Raw genomic sequence first — 27477 nt, forward strand, 5'->3', positions numbered from 1 at the left:
ATATTTTTAGTAATAGTATATGTATTGTAATTTTGAGAACATATATTTTAAGCAGGGAAGAAATTATATTAATATAGTAGGATGAATAAAAGAAGAAAATTCAAATGCAAATTAAAATTCAAGACAATTAATATAAAATTTCTATATGCCTAAATTTGAACTGAACATACTAATAGGAATTTGTGATATGATTTTTCCTTAACAAAAAGAGTCTGGAAACCATGACCAGCTCAGGAGCAATGAAAACCCTTCCTGCCCAGATTGTGGTCTCTAAACAGACTTCCTTTTTGAAAGGAGCAAGGCCTGTTGGAGGAATGGCTGGTTGTGAGTCAGGGTGCAGGAAACACACAAGATAAGGTTAGAATATTTAGTCCCACCAAATGCAAGACATTTAAAAAGACCACTGGGATCATGGCACAGATTATTGGAGAAACTTGAAGAGGTTTCTGTTTATCCAAGCAGGGATGGGGTTATAGAAAGAGACAGATATTATTACCCTATCTGCATGTATGATTACACTACTGGAGTGATTCTGAACCATGTATAGTCAGAGAAATGAGAAGTTGTGCACCATTTATGTACAATATGTCAAAATGCATTGTACTGTAAAATAAGTAAATAAATTTGTAAAAAAATGGAACATTTTGATCATTAATAACAATAACAATAGTAGATTGAAACACATCAACTATGTTAAAATCCATGTATTCCATGTACCTCAGGTTGAGCATTAATCTCCAGGCTATATGAAGAACTCAAAAACTTAACACCAACAAAAACAAATAACTCAATCAATAAATGGGCTAAGGAACTGAACAGACATTTCTCAGAATAAGAAATACAATGAGTCTACAAGTAAATATTAAAAAGTTCAACATCTCTAGCAATCATAGAAATGCAAATTAAAACTACGTTGAGATTCCATTTCATTCCATTCATATGGCAATTATCAAGAACACAAGCAACAATATATGTTAGAGAGGATGCAGGGTCGGGGGGAGGTACATACATACATTGCTGGTAGGACTGCAAATTGGTGCAATCATTCTGGAAAGCAGTATGGACATTCCTCGGAAAACTTGAAATGGAGCCACCATTTGATCTAGTTATCCAACTCCTAGGTTTATACCCAATGGACTCAAAATGAGCACACTACAGTGACACAGCCACATCAAAGTTTATACAGCTCAATTCACAATAGCTAAAATATGAAACCAACTTAAGTGTCCTTCAATAGATGAATGGATAAAGAAATTTTGGTATATATACATAATGAAATAATACTCAGTCATAAAGAAGAATGAAATTATGGCATTTGTGGGTAAATGGATGGAACTGGGGAATATTATGCTAAGCAAAATAAGCCAATCCTAAAGAACCAAAGGCCAAATGTTTTCTCTGATATGTGGGGGTAGCTAGGGAAGAATAGAGGTACTTTGGATTAGACAGAGGGGAGTGAAGGGAGGGAAGAGGATATGGGGGTAGAAAGGACACAGAATGAATGGAACATCATTATCCTATATGCGTATGTGATTACATGATCTGTGTAAATATAATTTACAACAAGAAGAATGAAAGTTATACTCCAATTATGTATGATGTGTCAAAATGCATTCTACTGTCATGTATAACTAACTAGAACAAATTAAAAAAAAAGAGAAAAGAAATCCATGTGTTAGTAAAGATATATTTTAAAGAACCAATCTCCTGGGTAAACATGTAGAGGACACAAGGGAAACAGCTCTTTATTGTGAAAATAAAGGAAATCAATTGTCCTGACTTTCTGTTTATTTATTTATTTATTTTTGGTTCTTACTTATAATATACCATGGAGTACTCAAATAGCTGAGCCGGAAAACGACTTATTTAAGGAAAGTCCCTGCTAATAAATAGAATTTGCATAATAGGATAGAATTTGCATACCACTAGTTTGTGATCCCTAATAAATACTGGATTAAACAGCCACCATCAATAGGTACTGAGGCCATTAGGCAGAAAAGGGAACTCTAAAAGGAGGAACTTCTCAAAATTTAGTGTGCCTGTGAATTACTTGGGGAAACTATTAAATTCTGATTTACTAGGTCTGGGGTTGAGCCTGAGATTCTGCATTTGTAACAAATTACCAACTCAGCTGTGGAGGACCATTCTAAGGAAGAGAAAAGCAGCCCTGGACATTAGCAAGCCAGACCTTGTGTTCCTCTTGGTCAGAAACAATTCCTCAGAACAACATCAGACGGGGTGACTCTGTGACCATGACGGACCAAATCAAAACAAGCCTACTCCATAACCATGTCTAAACACATATTGAGAACTTTGTCCAAACCACAGAACTGACCAAACAGCGCCCTCTCTGAAGGGACTTCTTTGCCAATCACTGCTGTAGGCTTAGTCTACCCTTTCCTGTTCTAGGTAGATTAATTGCCCTTAATGTCACTTCCTGACATTACCTAAACCTGATTCCTTACATCTTCCCTAAAATCACAAATGTAAACCCAGGTCTGCTCATAAGTCCTTTCTAAGTCCCTCTGAATCATGCCATGGTCCCACGGAGCAAGTGCCCACTCTCTCGGCAGCAGGCACTGAACACTGTGTTTGTTCCCTCCAAGTGTGTTCTGTGGTCTTAGCTGGAGCAGAAATCCAACAGTGTGATGATCAGGCTGTGGCCTCCTGATGTGATGCAATAGAAGGCTCACAGTGTCACCTTTAAAGTAAACTTGACAAAAAACAGAGCTGGACCTGCATCTGATTAAGCCTCAGCTCTAAACCCCAGTTTATAAGAAATATGAGGCACCTAGGAATATCTGAAAGAACTATTTTCAGTTCAACCACAAGGCAAATTATTTTTTATAAAACCAATATGTGACATTAAAAAATGGAGAGTAATTTAAAGACCCCAGAAAATTCAACAGTGAGAGCAATCAGTCGTAGGGCGTGTTCTTTGTTTGGATCCTGATTTGTACAAACTGTACATAAACTATCAATGATAATAAGACAACTGGGGATACCTGAACAGCTAATAGATCTCTGATACTCACAAATCATGAATGTGAATATTTTTAGGTTTTATAATGGCAGCATCCATTTTTTCAAAATATTTACACATCGGATATGATGTCTAGGATTTGCTTTAACACAGACAACTGTCATGATGAGAGGGAGTGGGTGGAGGGAAGGATCAGCCATATTTGATAATTGCTGAAGGGTATATGGTGATCATTTTTACCATGCTCCCTAATTATGATATGCCTGAAAAGTTCCACAGTAAACAATTCATAAAAAATATTTTTAAAACATTTAAGTTAAGAGATTATTGAAAGAAGAAATATCAAGGAAGATTAAGGACTTTAGCTCAAAATGGCTGAAAGTTCTATAGAAATAAATTAGAATGTCTATAAAAACTTACCCATGACTCAAATTATGTTCTGACTAGTTTCTTGAGAGCTAGCTGAACATTCACTAATTTCTTCTGTTGTTTTTTTTAAAAAAAATCACTAACAGATATATCAATTGCAAGTGATGATAAATAAGGAATTATTATTAGGAAGACTTAGGTAATGGCCTTTGGAGAAGCATTCATTTAAACGTTTGCCTCTTAAAAAGAAGGAAATGTATTATTTGAGCAGTTACCTGGATCTGTAGCAGATAACATTGAACCAAAAAATAAACAGTCGGTGAAATGAAAGTCTCCATTTTTCAACTGGCCGGCATATATCATTGCCTTGACAAAACCATACACAATTAACCTGTAAAGGAGAAAAATAAGATCTTTAAATATTGAGTGGAGTTCTGTGTAAACCAGTTATCACTGCAAACATTCTTCCTGAACAAGCATTCTGCACAACCACCCCATCCTGCCCGTTCATGGCCACTGGCTCTCAGTTCACTACAATCTCTGGACCAAATATCACCATTCATTCACCCAGCAAAAGGTAACAGGGCATTTTATGGTTTATTTCAATAGAAACAAGATAAATCTCAAGGATTTAAAAAATAATCTGTCAAATGTGGCACTGCAAATCATGCCTACAAATACAGTGGCTGTCTTGACATCTGTAAATGGATTGCTTTTCAGTTTTCCTTGTTTGGTCTCTTGGGGGTGTCTGTCTGCAGAGGGTTCGAATTTCAAATCTGTCATCTCAGGAGAAAGATATTGGCCACTGGCAGGGCACAGCCACCCAGCCACTTTACAATAGACAAATCTCCATCACTCTGGGTGTCAGGGCACTTCCACCCTCATAGAGAAGCCCTGTTAGGTCAGAGCAGGTGCAATGTCATCGAGCAATGCAGATGCTGACATGGTCACTCATTTGGTTTTACAAGAAATGCTGCTCTGGTTTTGAATGTTCTAACCTCAGTTTCCTATGTATGAAATGCAAATCCTCTGTTTGCATCATCCTCTGGCAACCTGTAGTCTTTATATCATTTATTTATTTGGCTGATTGATTTTGCTAAAACCTAGTAGAGAAAAGACAGAGATTGGTGAACTGAACTGCAGTATAATCTAAGGTCTGTAAGAGCTTAGAAACTACAGACCATCAAACCAACAGAGTGATGTTTAAATACATTCACTTAAAAGTTAATTTAAAAAAAATGGTTCTGAGGTTGGAGGTTTTGGTTAAAGATCAGATATGAGAAATTTTACTTTCAACAATAATACAGATATTTCAAATTGTAAGAGAAATATATTCATCTATTTCAGACACAATTACATCTAAATACAGGCAGTAGCACACACTGACTATAGGATATTATGTTCTTACTAAAACTTTCGAATCTTTAATATCTTTAGTCATACGATAATGTGCACAGAGCTTTTAAACAATTAATGAAATAATAAACACATGGTGTTGGGCACATAGTAAGTTCTCAATGATGTCATTATTATTACTAGCAATGATCAAAATAGCACTTAGCATTTATTTACAGTTTCTACTTTGCATTGTCTTAATTTATTCAATTCACACTTTGATCCCATAAGGCAGGCGGGTATTACTATTTTCAGTGAACACAGTGATTAAGTGACTCATGTGAGTGATACAGTAAACTGTGAATCCCAGATTTGAATTGAGGTCTGGCGCCCAGCCTGGTCAGGTTTAACCTCCACATCGTATTGTCTAGAAGAGTGGGTCTCTATTTAGCATGATACCTGATGTCCTATACTATAGTCCAACCACCCCCTAAGGTGTTGTCCTGGGCAGGAATGAAGTCTGCCAAAGAATCAGAAATAATACTACCCTTTGAGGGCGCTAGTGAGCCCATCTATGGTGGGCTAGAGATGGAGACCCCACACTTCGGAGTGTGGTGTCCAGCACAGGACACGGAATCTCAATCAGGCTGCAGGTGGTAAGCATCTGTGAGCAAATGTGCCAGCAGGACAAGACTGTGGCGTGAAGATGCAAGTTCAAGGGGCCTCGTTCTTGGCAGGTCGTCTGTGCTTGACCCAGCAGGCCATGTGAGGGGTGCCAAGTGTGCCATCTCTTGACAGGCCCAGGGGAGTTTCGTCCAGCTGATTTATTTGTTCAATAGATATTTATTGTTGAATCCCTAGTAAGTGGCAGGCCCTCTTCTAAGTGCTTAAGATATATTAGTTAACAGAATAAAGATGCATGGGAACACGCAGTTAACAGGATGGAAAATAATAAAAATCAGAGAAGTTCAAATTCCATTTGCTCTCCAAGTCACTCCCTGGATTGAAATCTGCCAGTCTGAATGACACTCAGACATTCCAGACAGTCATGACATTGCCACAGAAGGGCTCCTCGTTTCACACTTCAGCTTCTTGTGGGGTCAGCCCAACTTCACCATGATCCGTTCTCATTTGAACTCATTTCAAATATGAAGCAGTAGAGCTGTGGCTCAGCAGCAGAGCACTCACCTAGCATGTGTGAGATGCACCACATAAAAGTAAATAAATAAAATAAAAGTGTTGTGTCCAACTACAACTAAAAATTATAAAAAAAATATATGGAGCATTAACAGGCTCTGGGATCAATGTCAACTTTATGATCTGTGACTATATTTCTGAAATTCTGTATCTATTAGTTAATTTTACAGGTTAAAAATCCAAGGCTCAAATTAAAATGATTGCTCCATATTGTGTAGAAGCCATTAAATTGGAGAATATAAAAATATATGTATTTATAGTACGTAGGCTTAGCAACAAGGAAGCCAGAAACCTCATACACTATTGCTGTAAACTAAAATTTTAGGGCTTCTATATCTTAAAATGCTAATATTTTAAATATTCAATAACTTATTGGTTTCCTGTGGATTCATATTAATAAATTAATCAAATAGATACCAAAAGGTGTATAATCGGATTATTAACAGATCACAAATACTTATTGTAGTAAACAATTCAAGACAAATTGCAGAATATCCACATGATGGGACTAAATATGCAACTATTAAAACTATTTGTAAGAATATTATTGGTCATGGCAAAGTCAATTATTTTTAAATTAATAAAAAATAATTCAACTTTATACATTTGACTATACCTTTTTGAATTCGTTTATTTCCATGTATACCTTACACTCTTAACTACCAATTCTATAATGCTTTTGAAATAAGAAGAAACAGATGTATGGGTGTGAACATGCATACATACACACAAACACACATCTCGTTTGCTTTAAAAAAGACAAATGTCTTGTTTACTACAAATTAACTTCTGGACCTAAAGTAACTATTATCCTATTGCTTCCTTCAGAGAGACCAAAATATAGCAGAATACAACAGTTACTATTATGGCATTATGTAAAAATGTGGATGTATAACCGATGTGATTCTGCAATCTTTGTAATGTTTTGAATAACCAATAAAAAATAATAAAAAAAACAACAAAGTGAACACACACACACACACACATACACACACACACACAACAAAACCTGTCTAGAGTGGGCTAATTATGGTCATTGTTATTATGAACAATCTACCAATAGTCATTAACACTGCTAATTGTAATAAGTTGAAAATTATTGGGCACCTACTATGTGCCATGCATTCTTATCAATAGAGCTATTGTCATTATTGCTACATAATTATTGATAAAAACCAATTAGTTATAAATACATTAACTGAGAGGCTAAAAAGTGAACCCAGGGGCTGGGGATGTGGCTCAAGCGGTAGCGCGCTCGCCTGGCATATGTGGGGCACTGGGTTCAATCCTCAGCACCACATAAAAATAAAAGAAAGATGTTGTGTCCACCAAAAACTAAAAAATAAATATTAAAAAATTCTCTCTAAGAAAAAGAGTGAACCCATGTAAATATATATATATATATATATATATATATTACACACACATATATACCATATGTATATGTACATATATACATACATACACACACATATATACATACATACACATACATATATGTGTGTGTGTATATGTGTGTGTGTGTGTGTATATATATATATATATATATATACTATAAATTTAACTCAGAGGTACTTTGCCATTGTGCTGTACCCCTAGCCCATTTTAAAATTTTTATTTTTATTTTTTAAAAAAATTTTGAGACAGGGTCTGGCTAAGTTGCTTAGGACCTTGCTAAGTTGCAGAGGCTGACTGGGAACTTGTAATCCTTGTGCCTCAGCCTCACTAGTTGCTAGGATTACAGGTATGTAGAACCACACCCAGAGTGGTATATTCTGTGAGCACTACACAGAAAGTATTTTGTATGGCTCAGGATACAGGACTGATGTAGTCTGATGGGGACAGGAAATCCAGTAAAATCCAATGCATGAAATTCCCTGAAGATTGCAAACCTGAGTGAGCTGTCCTCCAGAGGTCCATCTGAGGTTGGTGACAGCCTAGGTTACAGTGTGCAGCAGTAGAGCTGCCTATTAAGCAAAATTTGCTACCATTGATTTCAACTTAGTGTCATTACACTAAATGGAATACCCAGTTAGTGCTATTCTTTAAAAAGCAGAGTACTGGTGCTAGGGTGGATTCAAAAGTGGAAATCCATGACCTGACCTCAAACAGTCGAGTATCACAGATGGATGTCACGTGACTGACTTCAGTAGAAGGGACTAGGTAAAAGGAATTTGCAGAAATGCTCAACACACCCCATTTACTAAGTGTTTATAATGCATGCACTGATTTTAAATTTCATGTGTTTGTTTCACACTATTAAACTCCACACCTAAAGGTACACTGTGAAAATGTTTCAAAACAAAAAGTTCGAGGAAGTTCAAATTATTTTGATGATTTTAGAATGTCATCTGAATGTCAGTATTTTTATAAAGAAATCCTCTTCCTCCCCAAACTCATCCTGTTCCTCCTTTTCTTTCTTTAAATATGGCCTTCACCAAATATGGCTATATCACCAGCAAAGGCAGTTTTTTGAATTGTTATGAACAAGCAAGGGGAATTGTTGGGAATCTGAAGACAAAACTGCATGGGCCAGTCAGAAGAGAGGCACCCTGCCCCCTGCAAGCCTATGAAATAGACCACTGCATGGAATTTGGTGGGAGAACCCAGGACCTGAGGGCGCTATAGTCAATATGAGAGTTATGATGTGCTCCCAGATGTCTGATCTACAAATATGTATCCTATTTATTAGCTCACAGGTTGTGGATAGTGTCAGACCAACACTTTCTTTTTTTTTTCTGGGGCATATATTCAAGAATAATATCTCCCCGGGAACTCATACATCCTTAGGTCTGGATTGATTCACATTGGGAGGGTCCTCTCCCCAAATTCATGCACCTTCTCTAATTTCTCTTCAAGACAGTTCCTACCTATAGCTTCCAGAGGGCCTAAAAGCAGCTACAATGTTCCTTCAAGATTAGAAGACTGCAGACAAAAGGTCTCGATGAAATACCCTGTAGTTTGACCTTGGGTGGGTCCCAGCCTCCAGCACCTTGAGACACTTGAAAGGGAGTTAGGCCAGCCCACCTCTCACATGTCTGCTGCCTGGTTTCCTGCCGCTGGTCACCTTCCTGGGCCTCCTTGCCAGGCTTCACTCATCCCTATATTTCTGTGCCAGTTCTTGCTGCTACAGCAACCCACGCAGATGCCTGCAGGGGATCAAGCCTCCCTTCTGTGAAGTGCTCCAAGGTTCTTGGAGGAAATATGATATAAATCCCAAGCATGAATATGGAGTGGGCATAAATTGCAAGGTTGAGATGCAGTGGGAGGTAGAGATTGGCTCAAAGATGAACTCCACTTAGGCGAGAACCTGACCAGGCATCCTGATTTTGTGTTTCTCATATCCGCTGTGCAGGAGCAAGCTGGCTCCTTCATGGATGAAGGGGATCACTTCCTGACTCTGCATCTGCCACCAAGCCCACTTGCCCACTGCTCTCTGACCTACCTAAGCACACAGGAGAAGACCAAGAAGAACCATGAAGCAGTATGGGGCCCAGCCATACTCACTAATGGCATCACGTAGACAAATAGCAACCTCCCTTGCAGAGCTAGTCAGTATCACAGGATGTATGGACCCTATAGGACTCAAGTGATCCCAGAGATTCATGCTCTACCCTTGGGTATTCCATTTATCTTTCCAGAGATCATGATTTCATGCTCCCTGGATAGAACCAATGATCTCTCGCTGCCATCCTTCTCTCAACTTGTATCCCCAAAATCCATTCTCTGATCCTGTTGACTAAACCCTTGTCTTTATTTCATCCAGATCCTAAATTTCACCCACACATTTCTTGTGTGCCTATCTTACCTGACTAATTGGAAGACAGCCAATATGTTTGGCCTGCCATGTCCTCCTCTGCTCCAATCTCAATCTGTGTTCATATAACCCAGCCTTGCCAGATGGTAAGGGGTTAAAGAGCTCATGGTTCAGGAAAAAGGATGAATGATGTGCACAAGAACTACTCAGTGAAAATGACAAGCTTAGTAAGAAAGCTGAAGCTGAGTGCTGATGGATTGAGAGGAGGAAGGGGCACTGTGGTTAGAGGAAAGACGGTATTGGATTTGAGTCTGTCCTGCAGATCAGATTAATTCAGACACGAGTTGTGGGAGGAGGCAGAGGAACAGGGGAATCACTACAGTTACAGGCAGCAAAAGCCACCCAAATGAGTGGTAATATGTAGAAAGTAGATGGCAAAAGTTGGGTGATTCATTTCGATAGATGTGTCCACTGTGTACCATTACATGGTCTAATTCATTGGTTCTCAAATTTTGCTGCCTATTAGAATTGACTAGTAGGCTTCAAAAATCTTGATGTCCAGGCTACACCCCACAGAAAGTATGGCAGAATCTCCATGATAGGGGCTCAGGCATCAGTATTCTTTAAATGCAGCTAGGGTTCGAAGCAAAGTGTTCTAAATCACCACTTTTTATATTCTAATATCCAGGCCAAACACCTGGGAATCTGGAAGTCTGGAGCAGGGCCTGACATTCTGCATCTCTTCTAAGGTTCTCAGATGGTGTCCTTGCTGCTGATCTCACACCACACTTTGAGTAAATAAGGATGTGATAGGTAAGCAAATAGCTCAGCCATTTGTATGTCCTGGTGGAAGTCTTAAAAGGCAGCACTTTGAATTCACAAATGGTGCTTGCCTGAGACTCAATTAAAACCAATCCACATATACATAATAAGCACTCGATAGCCACAGCTTGATGACTTGGTCTTCATGCTGATCTGGGATGACAGAAAATTATTGAATAGCATTATTATTGAGTAGCATGTGAAGAATCAAGGTGCTGTGACTGTGACTCCAATTTGGAGCTCCTCATAGAAAAGGAGTGGGGGAGAGGGTGAAAGAAGTCACCCATTTATACGTAAAATTGAACAGACCTCTGTTGTCCCTTTGATCTGCAGCTGTACAAAGACTTGTATCCTAGGTGCAGAGACCACACTGCTCCCTGTCAGGGAAACAGATGGAGGAATGCTTCGGTTTCATCACCTCTGATGCCGGTCACTGGGAAATCCTACAGAGTTTTTAAAAAGTGGCAAAAAGAATTTTCAAGATTTTTCTTTTAAATATTAAAAAAAATCCTAGCAGAAACTTTATGTTGTTTTTTTTTAAGGAAATAGTGTTGATTAGTTAAACAATACAGTAGGGTTTTTTGTTTGTTTTTTTTTTTTTGCTTTGGGCTGAATTATTTTAGCTCAGAAAGTCTGATTTGCAGTACGAACGTGTGTGTGTGTGTGTGTGTGTGTGTTGATATATATATATGTACAGATATGTACATATAATCTTTCATGTATAACCAGTGAGGATGCTAGTCAAAATGTCTCAAAGAATGAAGTTCATTAAGGCAAGTGCAGGAAGGAGATCCCACTGTCCTATACATGCACACCTGGCCCATAGCCATGGCTTTTTATCTTTAAAAACACACAAAAGACTGCTGCCTCGTTTATTCTCATCCTTCCTGGGAGGCAGATAAAGGTCCAGTGTTCTTTCTTAGATGAAGTAACTACACAAGACACTCAGGGGCCCATCCACACCTACAGCCGGTTCTCTGCCATTTTCCCTAAGTAAAAAGCCATCACACTATTGGGGACCAGTTGTTGAGATCAGGGAGACAAAACAACTTAGGAATGATTCAGTCTGACATCCCTTTTTCTAAAAATATAGAAATCAAGACTGAACCAGGTAATGACTTGGCCAGAGCCACACTGAACCCCGTTGGTAGCAGAACCAATGCTAGTTTGCTCCTTGGAGAGTTCACCTCCACTGGTAAAGGGAAGGCTCTCTACTGCCCGAATTTCAGCAAAGGGAATAAAACCTGTGATTTGAATATAACTTGACTAATATATTACTCGTGAAGAATTTTCCATCTCTTTTCATATTCCCCAAAGCATATTTATGTTCTCCAGCTGTACCATTTGGAACCCTGAAACCAACTGCTGTTTGCAATGAATGCAAATAACAAGAAAATGCTACTCTATGGATTTTCCCCAATCCGATCAATTTTTCAGCAAGTATAGCAAGCTCATAAATAATGTAGATGTTTTAAACATATTTAGTTTAAATTAAGATGTTATACTATTTACCACTTGATTGATGGCCTTAAAATATATTGTCATTATTAGTGACAAGATATAATGAACAATTTATCTTGTGAATGGTGAAAATCAAACATCAATTCCTTGCCTCGACTCATTTCCAACTACATCAATATATTTTTGAAACCTTTTACATCTAGAATGGAGAGCTTCAAATGACCTGTTTTGCTTGTGATGCATGTAATACAACTAGTTACTTGAAATTCCTCTGAGGGGGTAAAGTGATCTTCTTTCGTAATATTTCAATTCTCTTTTCAGAGCAGACAGATTGTTCTCGTAGGCTTCTCTTCTAATAACAGAGGTTACCCACTAATCAAATAGAGAGGGAATGACTAAATGCTTTAGAGAACAAAAGCACAATAAAACTTTTAGTCTTATATAGAAGTTATTCTCTTATATATCCTGAGCTTTGAGATCACCACTGCTCCCTGGCAGTATAAGTATCTGTTAAATAAGGTAATGTGGTTTGCTAAAATTCTTTTCTTTTCTTTTCTTGACTATACTCGAGATTCAACCCAGGGGTGTTTAACCATAGAGTCTCATCCCCGGTCCTTTCTATTTCTATTTTTATTTTTTAAATTTTTGAGACAGGGTCTTACTGAGTTGCTTAAAGACTAAATTGTTGATGGTGGCCTTGAACTTGTGATCCTCCTGTGTCAGCCTCTTGAGCAGCTGGGATAACAGGCATGCACCACACCTGGCTAAACTTTGTTATTCTTAAGTGTCCCTGACATAACATTAACTGACCAGACTAGAGCTAGACTTGGCAGGAGCCAGTACTAACTGAACTATGGGAATCTTTCCAACGTCCATCCAGTAATATGGTTTATACCACAGACTGTTGATACAATTTACTTTTCATTTATGCCCCTCTCCCCAGTCACTAACCCTCACCAACTTGACATAAAGACTGGATTTCCACTCCTAATCATGGACTGGAACATATGTAGCTCTCTCTATGGCTCCACCTGATCTGAGTTGATTGGGCTTTGAATTCAGCTTTAAGACAGAACCTGGTGACAAGAACCATCTGCAGATGAAGGCTAAGAACAAATGGAACAATAGTTAGTGATTTGATTTCTTAATTCCATTTTCTGAAGAACAAAACATCTGCCATTATCAAGCTTGATTTGATCTTCAAGGATGCAATAAATAAAGAATTAGTGCTTTTCCTTTATAACAAGAAGGTTTAAGAGGAAAAGAATCAAGTTTACCTATTAAGTTATATAATGCATTTTTAATAGAGTGTCTAGTGTATTCCCCAAACCCTGGGCAGATGTTGGGCAAAAAAAAAAAATAAAAAAAGAAAGAAAGATAATGGGTGATATACTGGGGTAACAGAGGAATAAACAGGCAGTCAAGTATAATGGGAATCTGCCAATAGATAATGTTGACCATAAGCAAGTTACTTATCTCCTCTTCTCCTGTTTCCTTGTCTATAAGATGATCCTAATAATAGTCCCCCTTTCTGTGTTCACCAAGAACTACTGCTGAATGACTTCAAGGTATTTTTTTAAAATTCTTTCGGTTGTTGTTTTTGTTGGGAAGCACAAAAGACCACTAAGCACTGACCAACTCCTTCAAAGAACCTATGAATTGAGAAAGGCTCTCATTTGGAAGCAGCCAAGAGAAGTGTTCGATAAGCAGCTTTTAACACAGAAACATGTTTTCATCTGATTCCACCACGGAAAGTTGCCAAGACCTTTCTGGGAAGAGATAAGTCATTTTAAGATGACTGGCTCTTCATAATGGATCTTGACAGTGTGCTTGGTTTTGTTGCTGGCCTGTATCAATGTGACCACCTTTCCCAACACCAGCACATCCAGTCTCAGGTCCTCTTGAAGGAAGTGGGAAGGGACCCAAGCAGAAGATGGCGAAGGCAAGCTTGCCAGAAAGTCACAAATAGCTTCATGGGTTTAGTCATCCACATAGTGGAAAGCATGTGTTGTTTCCAACTAACAACACAGAATATCCACGGCCCGGTGAAATGATTAGAGAAGATACCAAGAGGCAGATCTAAGGCAGAAGAAGGACTTGGCTAGTGAGGAAGAGACCTGGATTGGCAGAAGCCTACTGAGCAGACCTTGGGGCATGTTAATCCCTCCATATTCAATACTGATCAGATCTCGGCTAACACAGCTTCCTATTCTAAACACCCCACTTAGAAAATGCCTCCTAAGATATTGAGGGGTCAGAGACATGTTAGGTGAACAACATGTTTCTAGGGTTGCATCTGCCCTGCGGGAGAAAGCCAGGAAGGAACATGGCCCCAGAGTTTGGAACTGGAAGGTGGTCACAAGAAAGTGAGAAAAGGGTTGTTAACAGGTGTTGCTCCAAAAATCCATGAAAGAAAAATAAGGGACAGATATTCCAAAGAATCTGGTCAGATTATTGAACAAATGCCCAAAGAATGCAGTGGAAATGGACTACTGCAGGAGTAGTGAGCTTCCTCTCCTAGAGGAACTTAAATTTCTCTGAAGTATCTGGTAAAATGGATGCTGGCTTATTCCATAAAAAAAGATACAGGTGTAGGGCTGGGGATGTGGTTCAAGCAGTAGCACGCTTGCCTGGCATGTATGCGGCCCGGGTTAGATCCTCAGCACCACATACAAATAAAGATGTTGTGTCCCCTGAAAACTAAGAAATAAATATTAAAAATTCTCTCTCAAAAGGATGGGAGAGGAGGGGAGGAATAGGGAGGATAAGAAGGGCAGCAGAATAGAATAGACAATATGACTGATGTATGTACATTCCATGTATGTATTATATATCAAAATGCATTCTACTGTCATGTATGACTGAAAAAATTAATAAAAAATTAAAAAATTCTCTCTCTCTCTCTCTCTCTCTCTCTCTCTCTCTCTCTCTTTAAAAAAAGATACAGGTGCATTTGGGGGAACAAATTTGGGGATGGAACTAAATGACTCTTAAGGTGATTTCAGACTCTGAAGTTTGATGGTTTTGTAAAAAGCTAAAGTTAAAGAAAAAGGCAAAGACTTGAGAGAGGAAGATGAGAAATTTTGTAATTAACAACATCTTCTAGTACTGAGTTACTGATCAGAGCAAAAATAAAAACAAGTCTGATAGGACCGGAATCAGTCATGGGATATTGATTTTGTGAACCGGAATTCTTTTTCCTAATTTGACAGTAGCTTCTTCAGTTTGGGATTAGAATGAGAACAGATGAAGTTATCCTTGCCTATGTTGAATACCTCCATCTCCCCAGCAAGTTGGAGGTGAAATTCACAAAACTCACTTAACTCCCCAAGATTGGGGAATGATGTGGCTTGCTCTCCCAGCTGGCCCCAAACGGGATGTCCAGCAGGCTCTCCCAACTCATTTAACACTGAGGCCTTTTCTTGTGTACAGGAGAACTTGCTTTAGTCACGATGTCCCACTATTGCTATCCCTGGGCAAACAGAGATACTCCTTATGATTTTTCTTTACTCTGCTTTTAAAGAGTCTTCAAACATTACTTTCTTGAGGAAACCATTCTGGACTTGTTATAAAGAGATCTGCTTAATAAAAGCTTTTTACATTTTTTAAAAAATTTGTTCTGATACATGACAGAAGAATGCATTTCAATTCATTATATACAAATGGAGCACAACTTTTCATTTCTCTGGTTGTTCACTATGCACAGTCATTCCATTCATGCAATCATCCATATGCCTAGGATAATGATATTAATAAAAGCTTTTATAACACTTACACTTCTCACCCTAGGATTAAACAATTGATTATCTTATCTCTTTCTTTCCTCCTGGAAGGATGAGGGCAGAGACAGGCTGTCTTAGCCATTGCCAGATCATGTACACATAGGTGCTCTGTAGCTATTTACCAAATTATGGGGATGGTAAAGTAAAGAGAAGGGAGAAATGGAAGGGCAAGTCAAAGCAGGAATGAGAGAGTCCTGGAGAGACAGGACCATCATAAATCAAGGATTCCCATACTGCAAAACCAAGAAATGAAGGCAGCATAGTGTCTTTTCATTGCCATAGAGAAGCCAGAGGAAGTAGGTTATTAAAAATTTTGGTAAGATATTTCCCAATGAGATTTTTTTCAAAGAACATATCTTCAATTAGATACATTTTCAAAATGTGAGCTTTATTTTTAAAAATGTCATTTTCTATCCTACAGCACACCAAGCTATCACACTTCAGCACAACTTGGCTGGATTTGACAGAACTGTTACCTTGAGCTATTTTCAAGAGAGAAAATGATGCTTTTTCTTCAAATGTTTGTATTTTCTAGGAAAACATCACATACAATTGGCCCTCTGTATCCATGGATTCCTTAGAGTCAAGCAATTAGGGATGGAAAAATATAAGAAAAAGATCAGATCTATACTAAAGATGTACATACTTTTTTTTCCTTGTCAATATTTCCTAAAAAATACATCAACTATTTACATAGCATTTACATTGTATTAGGTGTTATAAGTAACCTAGGGATGGTTTAAAGCCTTTGGGATGATATGTCAAGATTATAAGCAGACAGTACGTCATTTTATATAAAGACTTTGGGCATCTGTGGAGTTTTATATTCAAGACAGGGGGAGGATCCTGGAACCCATCATCCAGGGATCCCAAGGGATGACACACTTAACTTCTCATTATCGGTTCACAGTGAAGACGAGCTTAATTGCAGGGTCTCATCCCAGATTCCTGGGAATGGAGAAGAGTGGGCACTGTTGGCCTGGGAGACGGCAGGACTTGGGCAAGTTCACGAGGCTGTAGGCACCAAGAGGAAGCAGGACACTCAGAAAGAGAGGCATCCTAAGGAAGCACTCTGACAACGGTAGGAAAGCAGTGTGGACGGGGGAGCCTTTTAAACTACCATGGACAAAGGACTGAGGCAGAACAAAATAAAACAAGCCAAAAAAGCAAGCAAGAGCATGACCAAAGGGGAGGCACGGCATGTGGAGGTACTGCCCAAAGGAATGTGTTGCAGGCAAAGGGGCAGAAAGGAGGGAACTCCAGAGGGAAAGCGGAAGCAACTGCTAAAGCCTTCCACTTGGCTCTTTTGCTGTTGTTTGGAGGCGGTGCAAGGTCTGTGAGAGGAGCAGCTCTCTTTTCACTGACCACAGATGGTAAGACCAGGGATGGGCAAAGGAGGAAGGGCCTGAAGTGATGCATGTAAATGAACCACAACCTGCTGCTGCTAAACAATGAATAAATAGCTCCTAGAGCTGATAGTCTCCAGTGGTGCTGCCCAGGGAGGGTGAGTCATGGCAGAGGCCCCCTTGGAACACCAGGGATGTCTTTGTTCATTCAGGTGTCAATGCTTCTCAAACTCTGATAGCCTACAGACTATGTTTCTCTAGTGGGGCCTGAGATTCTAAATCCCAAGTGACACCAATGCTGCTAGTCACGGAACCACACTTTAAGTAGCAAGGGCCTAAACTATGCATAGGGTCACCATTTCCTAATGCATGGTGCCACCTGAGGGTGGCCTCTTTCACTCCTCACCTACCACAGAGGTTGTAAAGCTGGTAGTTAAGTATATTTTAAACTGTCAGAATTAGTGGCTAACAGTAAAGAAGCTTTCTGTAAAAATATAAACTATGGGGCAGTGTGGAGCCACTGTTCCCTCATGGAAACCGTCTATTAGAGCTGAGTGGAGGCTGCCTCCTGTCGATGGGGGCACTTTCCATGTGCACCACGGTCTGAAGCACTCTCACATTGATCTTTAATGTTCACATTCTTGGTCTAGTTCCTTCTTACATTTGTGTTTGTGAATTCTGATATATTATTTTAAACCAAGATGCACCCCATTTATTGGAAGAATGTTTTGCTTCCAGTAAAGTCTCCGATTTGGAGAGCTACCTCTCCGGGAGTAAGAATAGAAGCAAGTTCACAAAGAACACAGTTTCTGTTGCAGGGTGAACCCTGTCCATTTGCAGATAAGGGGGCCAAAAGTGGATAGCTGTATAAACAGTAGCGTGGTCGGTAGGCCTACACATCAAAAGGTGGACATGACATTCTCAGAGTGGCCCAAATCGAGCAGCTGACCCTGTTCAATGATAATGGGTGAAGGAATCCAGGCAGTGATTTAGAAGTTGAAACCACAGAAGATGAAAATCAAACAGGTCATGGAGAATTGAATGGGAGGGGAAAGAGTGAATGAAGCTAGGGAGAAAGGAAGAAGATAGTGCATCTCACCCAAGACAGTGCTTAGGAACTGGGCAAATTTGGGAGCCTCTGACTTGAAAACATTAGCAATAAAAGCAACAGAGAGAACACACAGAACTGCGATCATCCCTTCCTCCTCCCTGCAATCCTGGGATGTGCTAGCCCGCCTACTGGTTTGATTTGCAGTGTTTACTTACATTTTTCTATTCCTCTTACATATTTCTCTCCCCCACACGTATGATTTTGAGAAGAAACTCAGGGGAAAATGTTTTCCTTGCATAATTCTTTCATGCTTTTGTTGATACAGTATCTATAACACCAACAGAGTCTTCACAGAGAGAACATTCCTGCCTTTGTTATGGAATTGAAAGATCTGAATTAAAGTGCAGGCAGTAATGTGCCAGCGAGACTCCCCAGCACCTCTCATCTGGAGAGGAAACCTCTGGGGCCCCTGCCCACTTACAGGAGGGCAGTTACCCTTTGAGCCCCTTGTAGCGCCCTCTACAGGCTACCTGGGCCCAGTTCTCCAGCAATTCACCTGGGCCCAGTTCTCCACCCAGGTGCTCTCAGGTATTGAAAATGGCCCTTTCCTTCCTCCTTTGATCAAAACTTATCAATCATGAGTTCCATTCCTCCATGACCCCGGTTTCTGAGTTTCCAGGTGACTATTGAATATAATATTCATCTTGCAGTCAGAAACTCTGAGTTCAACTCTAAGCCCTGCTACTTTGTAGCTGTCTAACCTAAGAAAACTTAGCCTCTCAGAACATCAGTCTCTTCCTTGGCACACTGAGGATAACAATATCAACCTGGATGCACAGTAAGCATCTCAGAGAATGGGCGTTGACTTCTTAAAGAGAGAAACGAGACATGAATTTCTTAACATTTCTGTCAGTTCTCATTTGCATTTTTAGGGGACTCAGCATACACTTCACTAAGAAGCTCTAGATATAAGGCTCGAATTTTCCTTGAGCACACAGGTCTTAGAAGCCAGTTGTGTGACTCACCATCATTTAGACTAGTTACAGGACTTGTAACTCCTCAAGTTACCTGTATTCCCAAGGCAAGAGAATCAAAGCCTGTGTGGGGAGGGGCTCTGCAATAGCCCGTGGCACTGTATGCACAGGGATGACGCCTGGTAATAGAATAAATTGCTCATTACAGATGAAGTCATGCAACCACGACATATTCTTTAGCTCTCCAGTAGGGGCTTTCACAGATGGAGGAATTAGTTTAAAAGATAAGAGTTCTGGGGGACTGGAGTTGTAGCTCCGTGGTAAAGCACTTGCCTTGCAAGTGTGAGGCACTGGGTTCCATCCTAGCACCACATAAAAACAAATAAAAGCATTGAGAGCATATACAACTAAAAAAAAAAGAGTTTTTGATCTTTAGTTTTTAATCACTTTGCCCTGATTAATCTAATCATCATTTTATTTGTGTATCTGCTTGTTTTTCCTATGTGGGAGATGGTGAGATTCTTAACAAAGATGTAGGAAATGGTGGTTGGAAAGATACCAAAGTCCATATTTTTACTTAAAACAAGTCCATATTTTACTTGAAACAGTTCATATTTTTTACATACAAACAAAATATGTGCATGATATTCCTTGTTGAACAATATGTAGGGCTAATAAAATCATAGTCCCCTTTAAGGGCACATCCCCAATAACCCAATGACCTCCCATGGTGTTCCACCTCTTAGGTTCTGCCACCTTCTAATAGCACATTCTGGGGACCAAGCATTTGACCCATAGGCCTCTGGGAGCCCTTTAAGATCCAAACTACAGCATCGCCCTTCATCATCCTCCACTTGGAGATCCACATGGCAGATTGAACATAGGCCTCATACATGGCTCTTCCTCCTGAAAAATTGCTCCTACTATTGAGTAGACACCCAATAATTATTCCATTCCATAACTCATCTACCTTTGCCTTCATACTTACCTATAATTCCTAACCCTAATAGCTGGTAGAATTTTTAAAAGGCTTGCAAATGAATGTCTTAGGCCAAGCCTAATTGATATTTGTAAACATTCTGATAACATGTAATGTGTAAATATTTACATAATAATATATTGGTAGGTGGATAAAGAGGGGGATCCTGTTAGCTCTAATACACCATATATTGCATGAGTTGTACGATATAATATGATATATTGATACCATATGAGATGTAAATATGGGTGCATGGATGGATGGAGAGTCTCACGGCCTCTTTTGCTGGTATCATGAGGCAAGTGTTCTAAGAGTTGCATATAGCTTTGGAAATGACCAATAATTTGGAAAAGAAAAACAGATTTACTTAGGCTCAGGGCTTTGCTTCTCTGTTCTTTTCCTGCCACTCAAAGTCCGCACTAGCACTGCGAGGCGGGGCCACCCGAGGAGGATGGAGCGGCTGCCAGCGCCTCTGGCCTTGCTTGCTGAGAAAGGAACAAATGAGCAGGTGCAGTTTTATTATTTTTTTTAAATTCAACCCAGACATACAGAGGTGTCAGGAAACAGAGCTCCCTGCCAACATGAGCCTCCTTAAAAAGTCCCCTGGGCCCATGGCTGTCTTGACACACCTTGATGATGGCAAAGAGCCAGCATCTCTTCCCTCTCCACCTCTGCTGCTTCCAACAGTCTCCCTTAGCACCCCACCACCACCTGCCCCTAAGACACACACAGACTTCAACAAGGGAGTGGGCAGAGCCCTGGAAAGTGACTTCATGTCCAGTCTCTTCTAGGTGCAGTTCAGGAAGGCAAAGGGGTAGGTAGGCGAAAGTCTTGGCTCTATAGGAATAGGAAGGAATAACGTAATATTTTAAAGCTTTAGCCCATGTGTAGTTCACTCCCTAAGCCTTTTCCTTAACCATATCTCACTTAAAAGAATGATGTCCAGATGTAAATTTTGTACTCCATAACCTCTTAAATACCCTTTATTTTTATTTATTTACTTATTTATTTTGGGTACTGAATTCAGGGGCACCCACTGAGCCACATGCCCAGCCCTATTTTATTTGTATTTTATTTAGAGACAGAGTCTCCCTGAGTTGCTTAGCACCTTGCTTTTGCTGAGGCTGGCTTTGAACTTGCCTCAGCCTCCCGATCTGCTGGGATTATAGGCATACATCATGACCAGTCTCTCTTAAATATCTGTTATTATTATTATTTTTGTTCCAGGGATTGAACCAAGGGGCACTTAACCACTGAGCCATATCACCAGCCTATCTATCTATCTATCTATCTATCTATTTATCTATTTTTTAATTCAACACAGACATACAGAGGTGTCAGGAAATAGGGATGGATATATATATATATATATATATATATATATATATATATATATAGAGAGAGAGAGAGAGAGAGAGAGAGAGAGAGAGAGAGAGAAACAGGGGCTCACTAAGTTGCTGAGATTGGCTTTAATCTTATGATCCTCCTGCCTCTGCCTTCAGAGCCACTGGGATTACAGGTGTACACCTTGGTGCCCAGATTTTAAATACCTTTTAAAGCATCCCTCTTATGTCTCTTGCACCCCCACACCAGGTCCTGACAGAGTACATGAGGGAGATGTACACAGGGGCCTAGTGAGACACCCCTCAGGTGGGCAGAGAGAGCAGCCTGCTGGGAACTTCTATGTCCTAATCCTTTCTCTGCCAAGGTCCAAAGAAACACTTTTTAAATGCATTGTCTCTAAAAACCTGGTGGTAGCTGGGCAGGTGCAGTGCAGCCTTCAGTGTGGAGGAAGATGAAAGACGCATGGACGGCAAGATGGAAATTGTCGCTAGAAATCTGCATTCCAGGCCCAGGGAGTGGCGTGACTGCATAGGGTTGTGGAGGTGGGGAAGTCCCTTCAGCCAGTTTCCCCAGCTTCCTACCAGCAGTCAGGGCTGTAGAGACTCCCAGGACAGCCTTGGATGCAAGTGAAACACAGGAGCAAGAATGATGGTGGTGGTGTGGGGGTGGGTGTAAGGCTCAGCAGGAGCTGATGGTGGTGTGGAGAAATGAGAGAGGACAGTGAGAAAATAAACACACGGTCTGTTGCAGTTTGGATATGTGGTGTCCCCTAAAATCTCATGTGTGAGACAGTGCAAGAACATTCTGAGATGTGATAATCAGGTTATGTGAATTGTCACCTAAGTGGATTAATCCACAGATCTGGATTAACTGGATGGTAACTGCAGGCAGGTAGAGTGTGACTGGAGGTGGTAGACACTGTGGGCATGCTTTGGGGATTTGTATTCTGACCCTGATGAGAGAAGCGCTCTCTCTCTCTCTCTCTCTCTCTCTCTCTCTCAATCTCTCTCTCTCTCTCTCTCTCTCTCTCTCTCTCTCTGTCTCTCTTTCTCTCTCTCTCTGCTTCCTGATGCCATGTCTTCCTCCTCTAAATTATTCTTGTCAGATCTTTTGGTCACAGAGACAAAAAGCTGACTAAAACACAGAGCTCACAGCAAGCAGGGAAATTGGGGAGAACTTTCTGAGGTGAACTTTGAAGACCAGCCCAGTGAAACATGATTATTATTTTTAACAGAAGGTTCGTTTTCTATTTCAACAGCCTGACTAATCTGCAAAACAAAAGTATTATTTTAAAGAGAGCCTTTAAGAAATCTTTTTAAAGCCAAAACATTTCTTCCCAAGTGAATGAGGGGTGACAGTACCATGTGAAGTGTTAGAAAATTTGATAGATGGGAGAGGGGGGTGTTCAAGTGCAATTTTTGGCAGGTCTAAAACCTGGTGACACTCCCCTTCCTCCTGAATCCAGCAATTCTTCTGGCAGATTAAACTGAGTCATTGTCACCAATACAAATGGAGGGCAAAGGGCTGAGACAAAGGTCACATTTCCCAGAGTCCAGGAAAAGTACACTGTCTCAATCTTCCCTCCCAAACCACTTGATCAAAACCCCCTGACTTTAATTTTCTTTTCCTATTGTTTCCCCTTTCTCCTGTCTGGTGACATTTTCTTTTCACTCCCCAATTCCTCCCAAGTTTTCTTTTCATTTTGAGCCAAGTTTGTCCTATGTGGGTCACTAATTGGTCTCTATGCTACATTTTCCAAGACCAATTTCTGTTTATTTACCCATTCTCTATTCCTCAGGCTCAATTATTTCTGGTAATTGCTATTTTAATATTTCCTGAGAACAAAACAGGGCTCAGGATGCCAATAACTTCTCTGTCCCCTAACTCTCTATTTCATTTAAAAGCAAGTTCCTGTGCAATCCTTATCCCACATCGCCAGTCTTGGCCTCTGCTTAAGGCCACCTACTCCTTCTATGCAACTTTTTAAGTTGTAATTTTCCCCTCCATCTCTGGACTACAAGGTGATGTTCACCCTCCACTTCCCTCCTCACCAGTCAGCCCAAACGGCTGATTTAGTTCGGGTACCCCACAGATAAATAAACCCAACAACACATAAATCTGCTCTGACTTTCAGCATCTGCCTTCCTTAGGTGATAAAAATAATATGTCTCCCTGGGAATGTGATTGATGGAACCAAGATTGCTTTTAGAAATCAACAAACCAATAAGCAGGGGGGGGGGGAAGAAAAGAAAGAAAGAAAAAAAACCCTCAAAAATAAAAGCTACATTGTTGAAAAGCAAGGTAGGTCCAGACAAAAATTTTCTTGGATGCCTGAATATACAGAGTTAGATCCTAAATCCTAGGTGCCCTGATGGAGGGACTCAAGCCTACCATTCCCTCAAGTCTGAGTTCTTCCAGAGGCCAGGAAGGGGATGGCTGGGACCTCTATACCTGCTACACAGGTCTCCAGGGATTTGGGGTGGCAGATGATTTTCATATTTTTCATGTTCATCTGAAGCATGACATGTGTTGAGAGCCACAGCCAAAGGGGCCCCAACAAACTTCCAGCTGCCAGCAAACTTCCAGCTGCCGGCTGATGATTGGCTCACAGCGTCCCCAGCAACATCTAGCTGATTGGCTCCTCTGCGGTGATGTTCATTGGGCTGTTTCCCTGCCCTTCAGACTGCCAGCTGATGATTGGCTCACAGCAGCCCCAGCAACATCTAGCTAATTGGCTCCTCTGCGGTGATGTTCATTGGGCTGTTTCCCTGCCCTTCAGACTGCCAGCTGATGATTGGCTCACAGTGGCCCCAGCAACATCTAGCTGATTGGCTCCTCTGCGGTCATGTTCATTGGGCTGTTTCCCTGCCCTTCAGACTACGGAACTGCTCATTGGGAGACTTCTTTGGCTCCGCCCTCACGACCTAGCCAATCGGCCTCAAGAGCAGGAGGATTGTGGGAGGTGGTTGTTGGTGTAGGGGTGAGAGGCTTGTGGAAGCCGGTGGTGGCAGTTGGGCTCTGAGGGTTTTTCCTGAGGAGCTGTTTTGCTTGGCGTTTGTAGTTCTAAAAATAAAGTTAGTTTCTTTTGACAAGTGGCTCCTGAATTGTGCCCAGCCAGACTGCGGCAACATGTTTTCTAGTGAGAAGACTGGACCAGTGGGTTGGTTGCCCTATTGAAATACGTGTATTTTCAACCACAGTCCCAGCTATGTCATAGCACTGACTGTATACTGGATTTAACTCACAGAAAGCATATTCCCCAAGTAGGCAGACATTTCTAAATTATGCACTTTTTATGCACTTGCATGAGAGTGATGAAAGGACCCGTTACTCAGTTCCTCTGACACTTTGTCACTGGGATCACCCCTTCAGTTGGCACCTGCCTCACCTGGGAGCATAGTGGGAATGCAGAATTCCAAGACCCTCCGACACCACTAACTGGAATCTTCATTTTAACAAGATTCCCAGGTGATTAGAATTTGAGAAGTATAAGTTTAACTTGATAAAGTTTGCAACGCTTTTTAAAGGAAAATAAAGCCCCCCTAATGGACAGAAGTATTGGATCATATTTAGATAATGGCTCTAGATGCTCATTTGGTTTCTAGAGATGCAGTTTTGCCCTTATTGGAATCGAAGACAACAGCTGTATCTCTTCTCCCATATCTTCCCTACCTATCTCTTTCCCGGTTTCAGTGAATTGTAACTTTCTGGAAATTTAATTTTGAGGAAAGCTACCATTGAGTAAGGTGAGCAGCCAGCAGGAAAGATGAGAACCCTTGAGGACAGGGTCTTGTTAAGTATTTCCTGGCTGGGAAACATCAATTAACATATTTCTCAAAACTGAACCAAAAGGTAGATCCTGCAAATTATTCAAATTATGTAAATAGATTGAAATAACACTCCAATGATTGCTTCTGATGAGAAGAGTCTAATATGCTAAACATTAAAAAAATTAAGTTGTATGAAAATGTATTTTGTGAGTGAAGTCAGTCATTTTTTACCTACCACAGAGTAATTATGGACTTGAGCACAATTGGCAATCCAAGGCACTGGAGGGCTGTCTTAACCCTTGCGTGCAAAATAAATGATGTGATGCTAGACAGGCCGTTAGAGGTCTGGTGATTCAAGTTCCTCGTTTTATGTGTGTGACAGCCAAGACCCAGAGTTCCGAGCAGAGTTTGCATCAGAACTCAGTTCTTCATCTAGCCTTCCTTCACCCACCACTGCCCAACCCCTGGAATGCACCCTTCACACTTGAGTACAGCATTATTTTGCCGTTGAATTTCTTAGTCTTCTTCCATTGGTATTTAAAGACTTCAAAGGCAGAGGATGTGTCTTTTTCTGTATTCTAGCCCAGATATTGTCATAATGTTATAGAGATAGTTCTAGTCAATGGTGGTTGGGAGCTGGCTGCAGGGGGACCAACTACATAGGGGCACCTTGGAAACTTGTGGAGTGATGGTAACACTAGATGTGTTAACTGAGATGGTGCTGAAAAACATGGACATTTATTTAAGCTCATCCAACTTGTGCATTTAAAAAAGGTGATTTTACTGGATGCAAGTTATGCCTTGATAAAGTACATGTTTTTACATATTATTTTTAGTTGTCAATGGACCTTTATTTTATTTATTTTATATGTAGTGCTGAGGATCGAACCCAGTGCCTCACACATGCTAGGCAAGTGCTCTAGCATTGAGCCACAATCCAAGCCCCCATAAAGTTCATTTTTAAGTTAAAAAAATATGGACCATTACTACATTTTGTTAATTTTTTGGTCTCATAATACACCATCAGGTTTATCCTTGCCTCTGAGTATGCTGAATGTAGCCCGTGATGCCTCTCTACTGGGAATACTCCAAGAAATAGCTGCAATGTTTGTTCAGAATAGGGGGCCATAATGGGTGAGTATACATTTTATGGGTAAAGTTTTTGAAAGGATGGACTCAGTTAATTAAATAACATCTTCATAGGTTGGAAGTCTATTATTTAAATAATATCTTCACAGGTTGGGGATCTATCTCCTTTATTAAATGCCAGATGGAAGAAACTCTATTCTGGGAAGATATGGTTGATTGGAAGTGTAGTAACCAAGACAGTAGTAAGCCTTTCTTAATTCTCAAGGAAAAGCCCCCAGCATAAAGTGTAAAGGACTCAGGCCAGAGCCTCTAGGATTGGGCCTACTGTGGGCTTTTAATAATCCCCAGAGGCTTGAGATAATCTTGCAAAATTTTGAACACAAGCGATCCCAACCCCCACAGAAAGTCATGAGCAAATAGAAAAGAAAAAAAATAGAAAAGTTACTTCCCTGATTATAAGACAAACAATGATAAAAGCCTAGCATTTTAACATGACAAAAGAGAACACAGTTTAATTAACACTGTCTGGCACGTAGCAGACATTTAATAAATATTTGTTGACTGATAGAGATTTAAAAAAAAAAAACAACAATGTTCCTGTGCGTACTCAAAGATGAGGGAGACAAAAGTCAAAAACCTTATCTTCTCTGAAGGCAGCTCCTGTACATGACTGCATCTTAAAATTTTATAAAATGCCTTCTCTTCTTCTCTCCTTGGGGCACCTATGGAGTGAACCATTGCTACCTTTTCAAAACCAATTCAAATGGCCTGGGTTGCTGTCCCATTTGAATTATAAGCATTTCAACATATTCCTACCCACGCTGCATCAGGTTCTGAGGACCAAAATGTCTCTCACCATTTTTGAGGCTTTACAATAGCTTCCCTCAATATTATTAGATCATTCTTGGATAAATAACATTACCCAGGGGAAAGACTTCTGCCTCTCTTCTGCCAAAATTTTCTGCCTGGCAAGGTTTGTCTTCCATTAAAAAGTGGATCTTAGCTTTGAATTTGGAGAGCAAAAGAAAATAAAAATCAGCTGAGAAAATAAAACATGACTTATATTGAGTGCCTTCTCTTCACAGATGAAGGAAGTGCTCTTGACAGTGGCCCATCTGTACTTGGGCTCTTACTTATCAAGGAGTCTGTTACTATTGGATGATTGGTCTCTGTCAACAGAAATAGTGAATCATTTATCAAACATTCATTTATTCAACA

The 27477-nt window shown here is 40.2% G+C and overlaps 1 protein-coding gene across 1 annotated transcript in view; it reads right to left on the minus strand.

Moving 5' to 3' along the window:
* Nucleotides 1–27477, minus strand: part of Slc9a9 (solute carrier family 9 member A9) — a 538630-nt gene that overhangs the window by 401175 nt on the left and 109978 nt on the right. The window contains exon 5 of the mRNA XM_077793762.1: nt 3628–3743. Coding sequence (XP_077649888.1) covers nt 3628–3743 — 116 coding nt within the window. The remainder of the gene's footprint in view (nt 1–3627; nt 3744–27477) is intronic.

This window comes from Urocitellus parryii, chromosome 2 (genome assembly GCF_045843805.1).
Source record: "Urocitellus parryii isolate mUroPar1 chromosome 2, mUroPar1.hap1, whole genome shotgun sequence".
Taxonomy (NCBI): domain Eukaryota; kingdom Metazoa; phylum Chordata; class Mammalia; order Rodentia; family Sciuridae; genus Urocitellus; species Urocitellus parryii.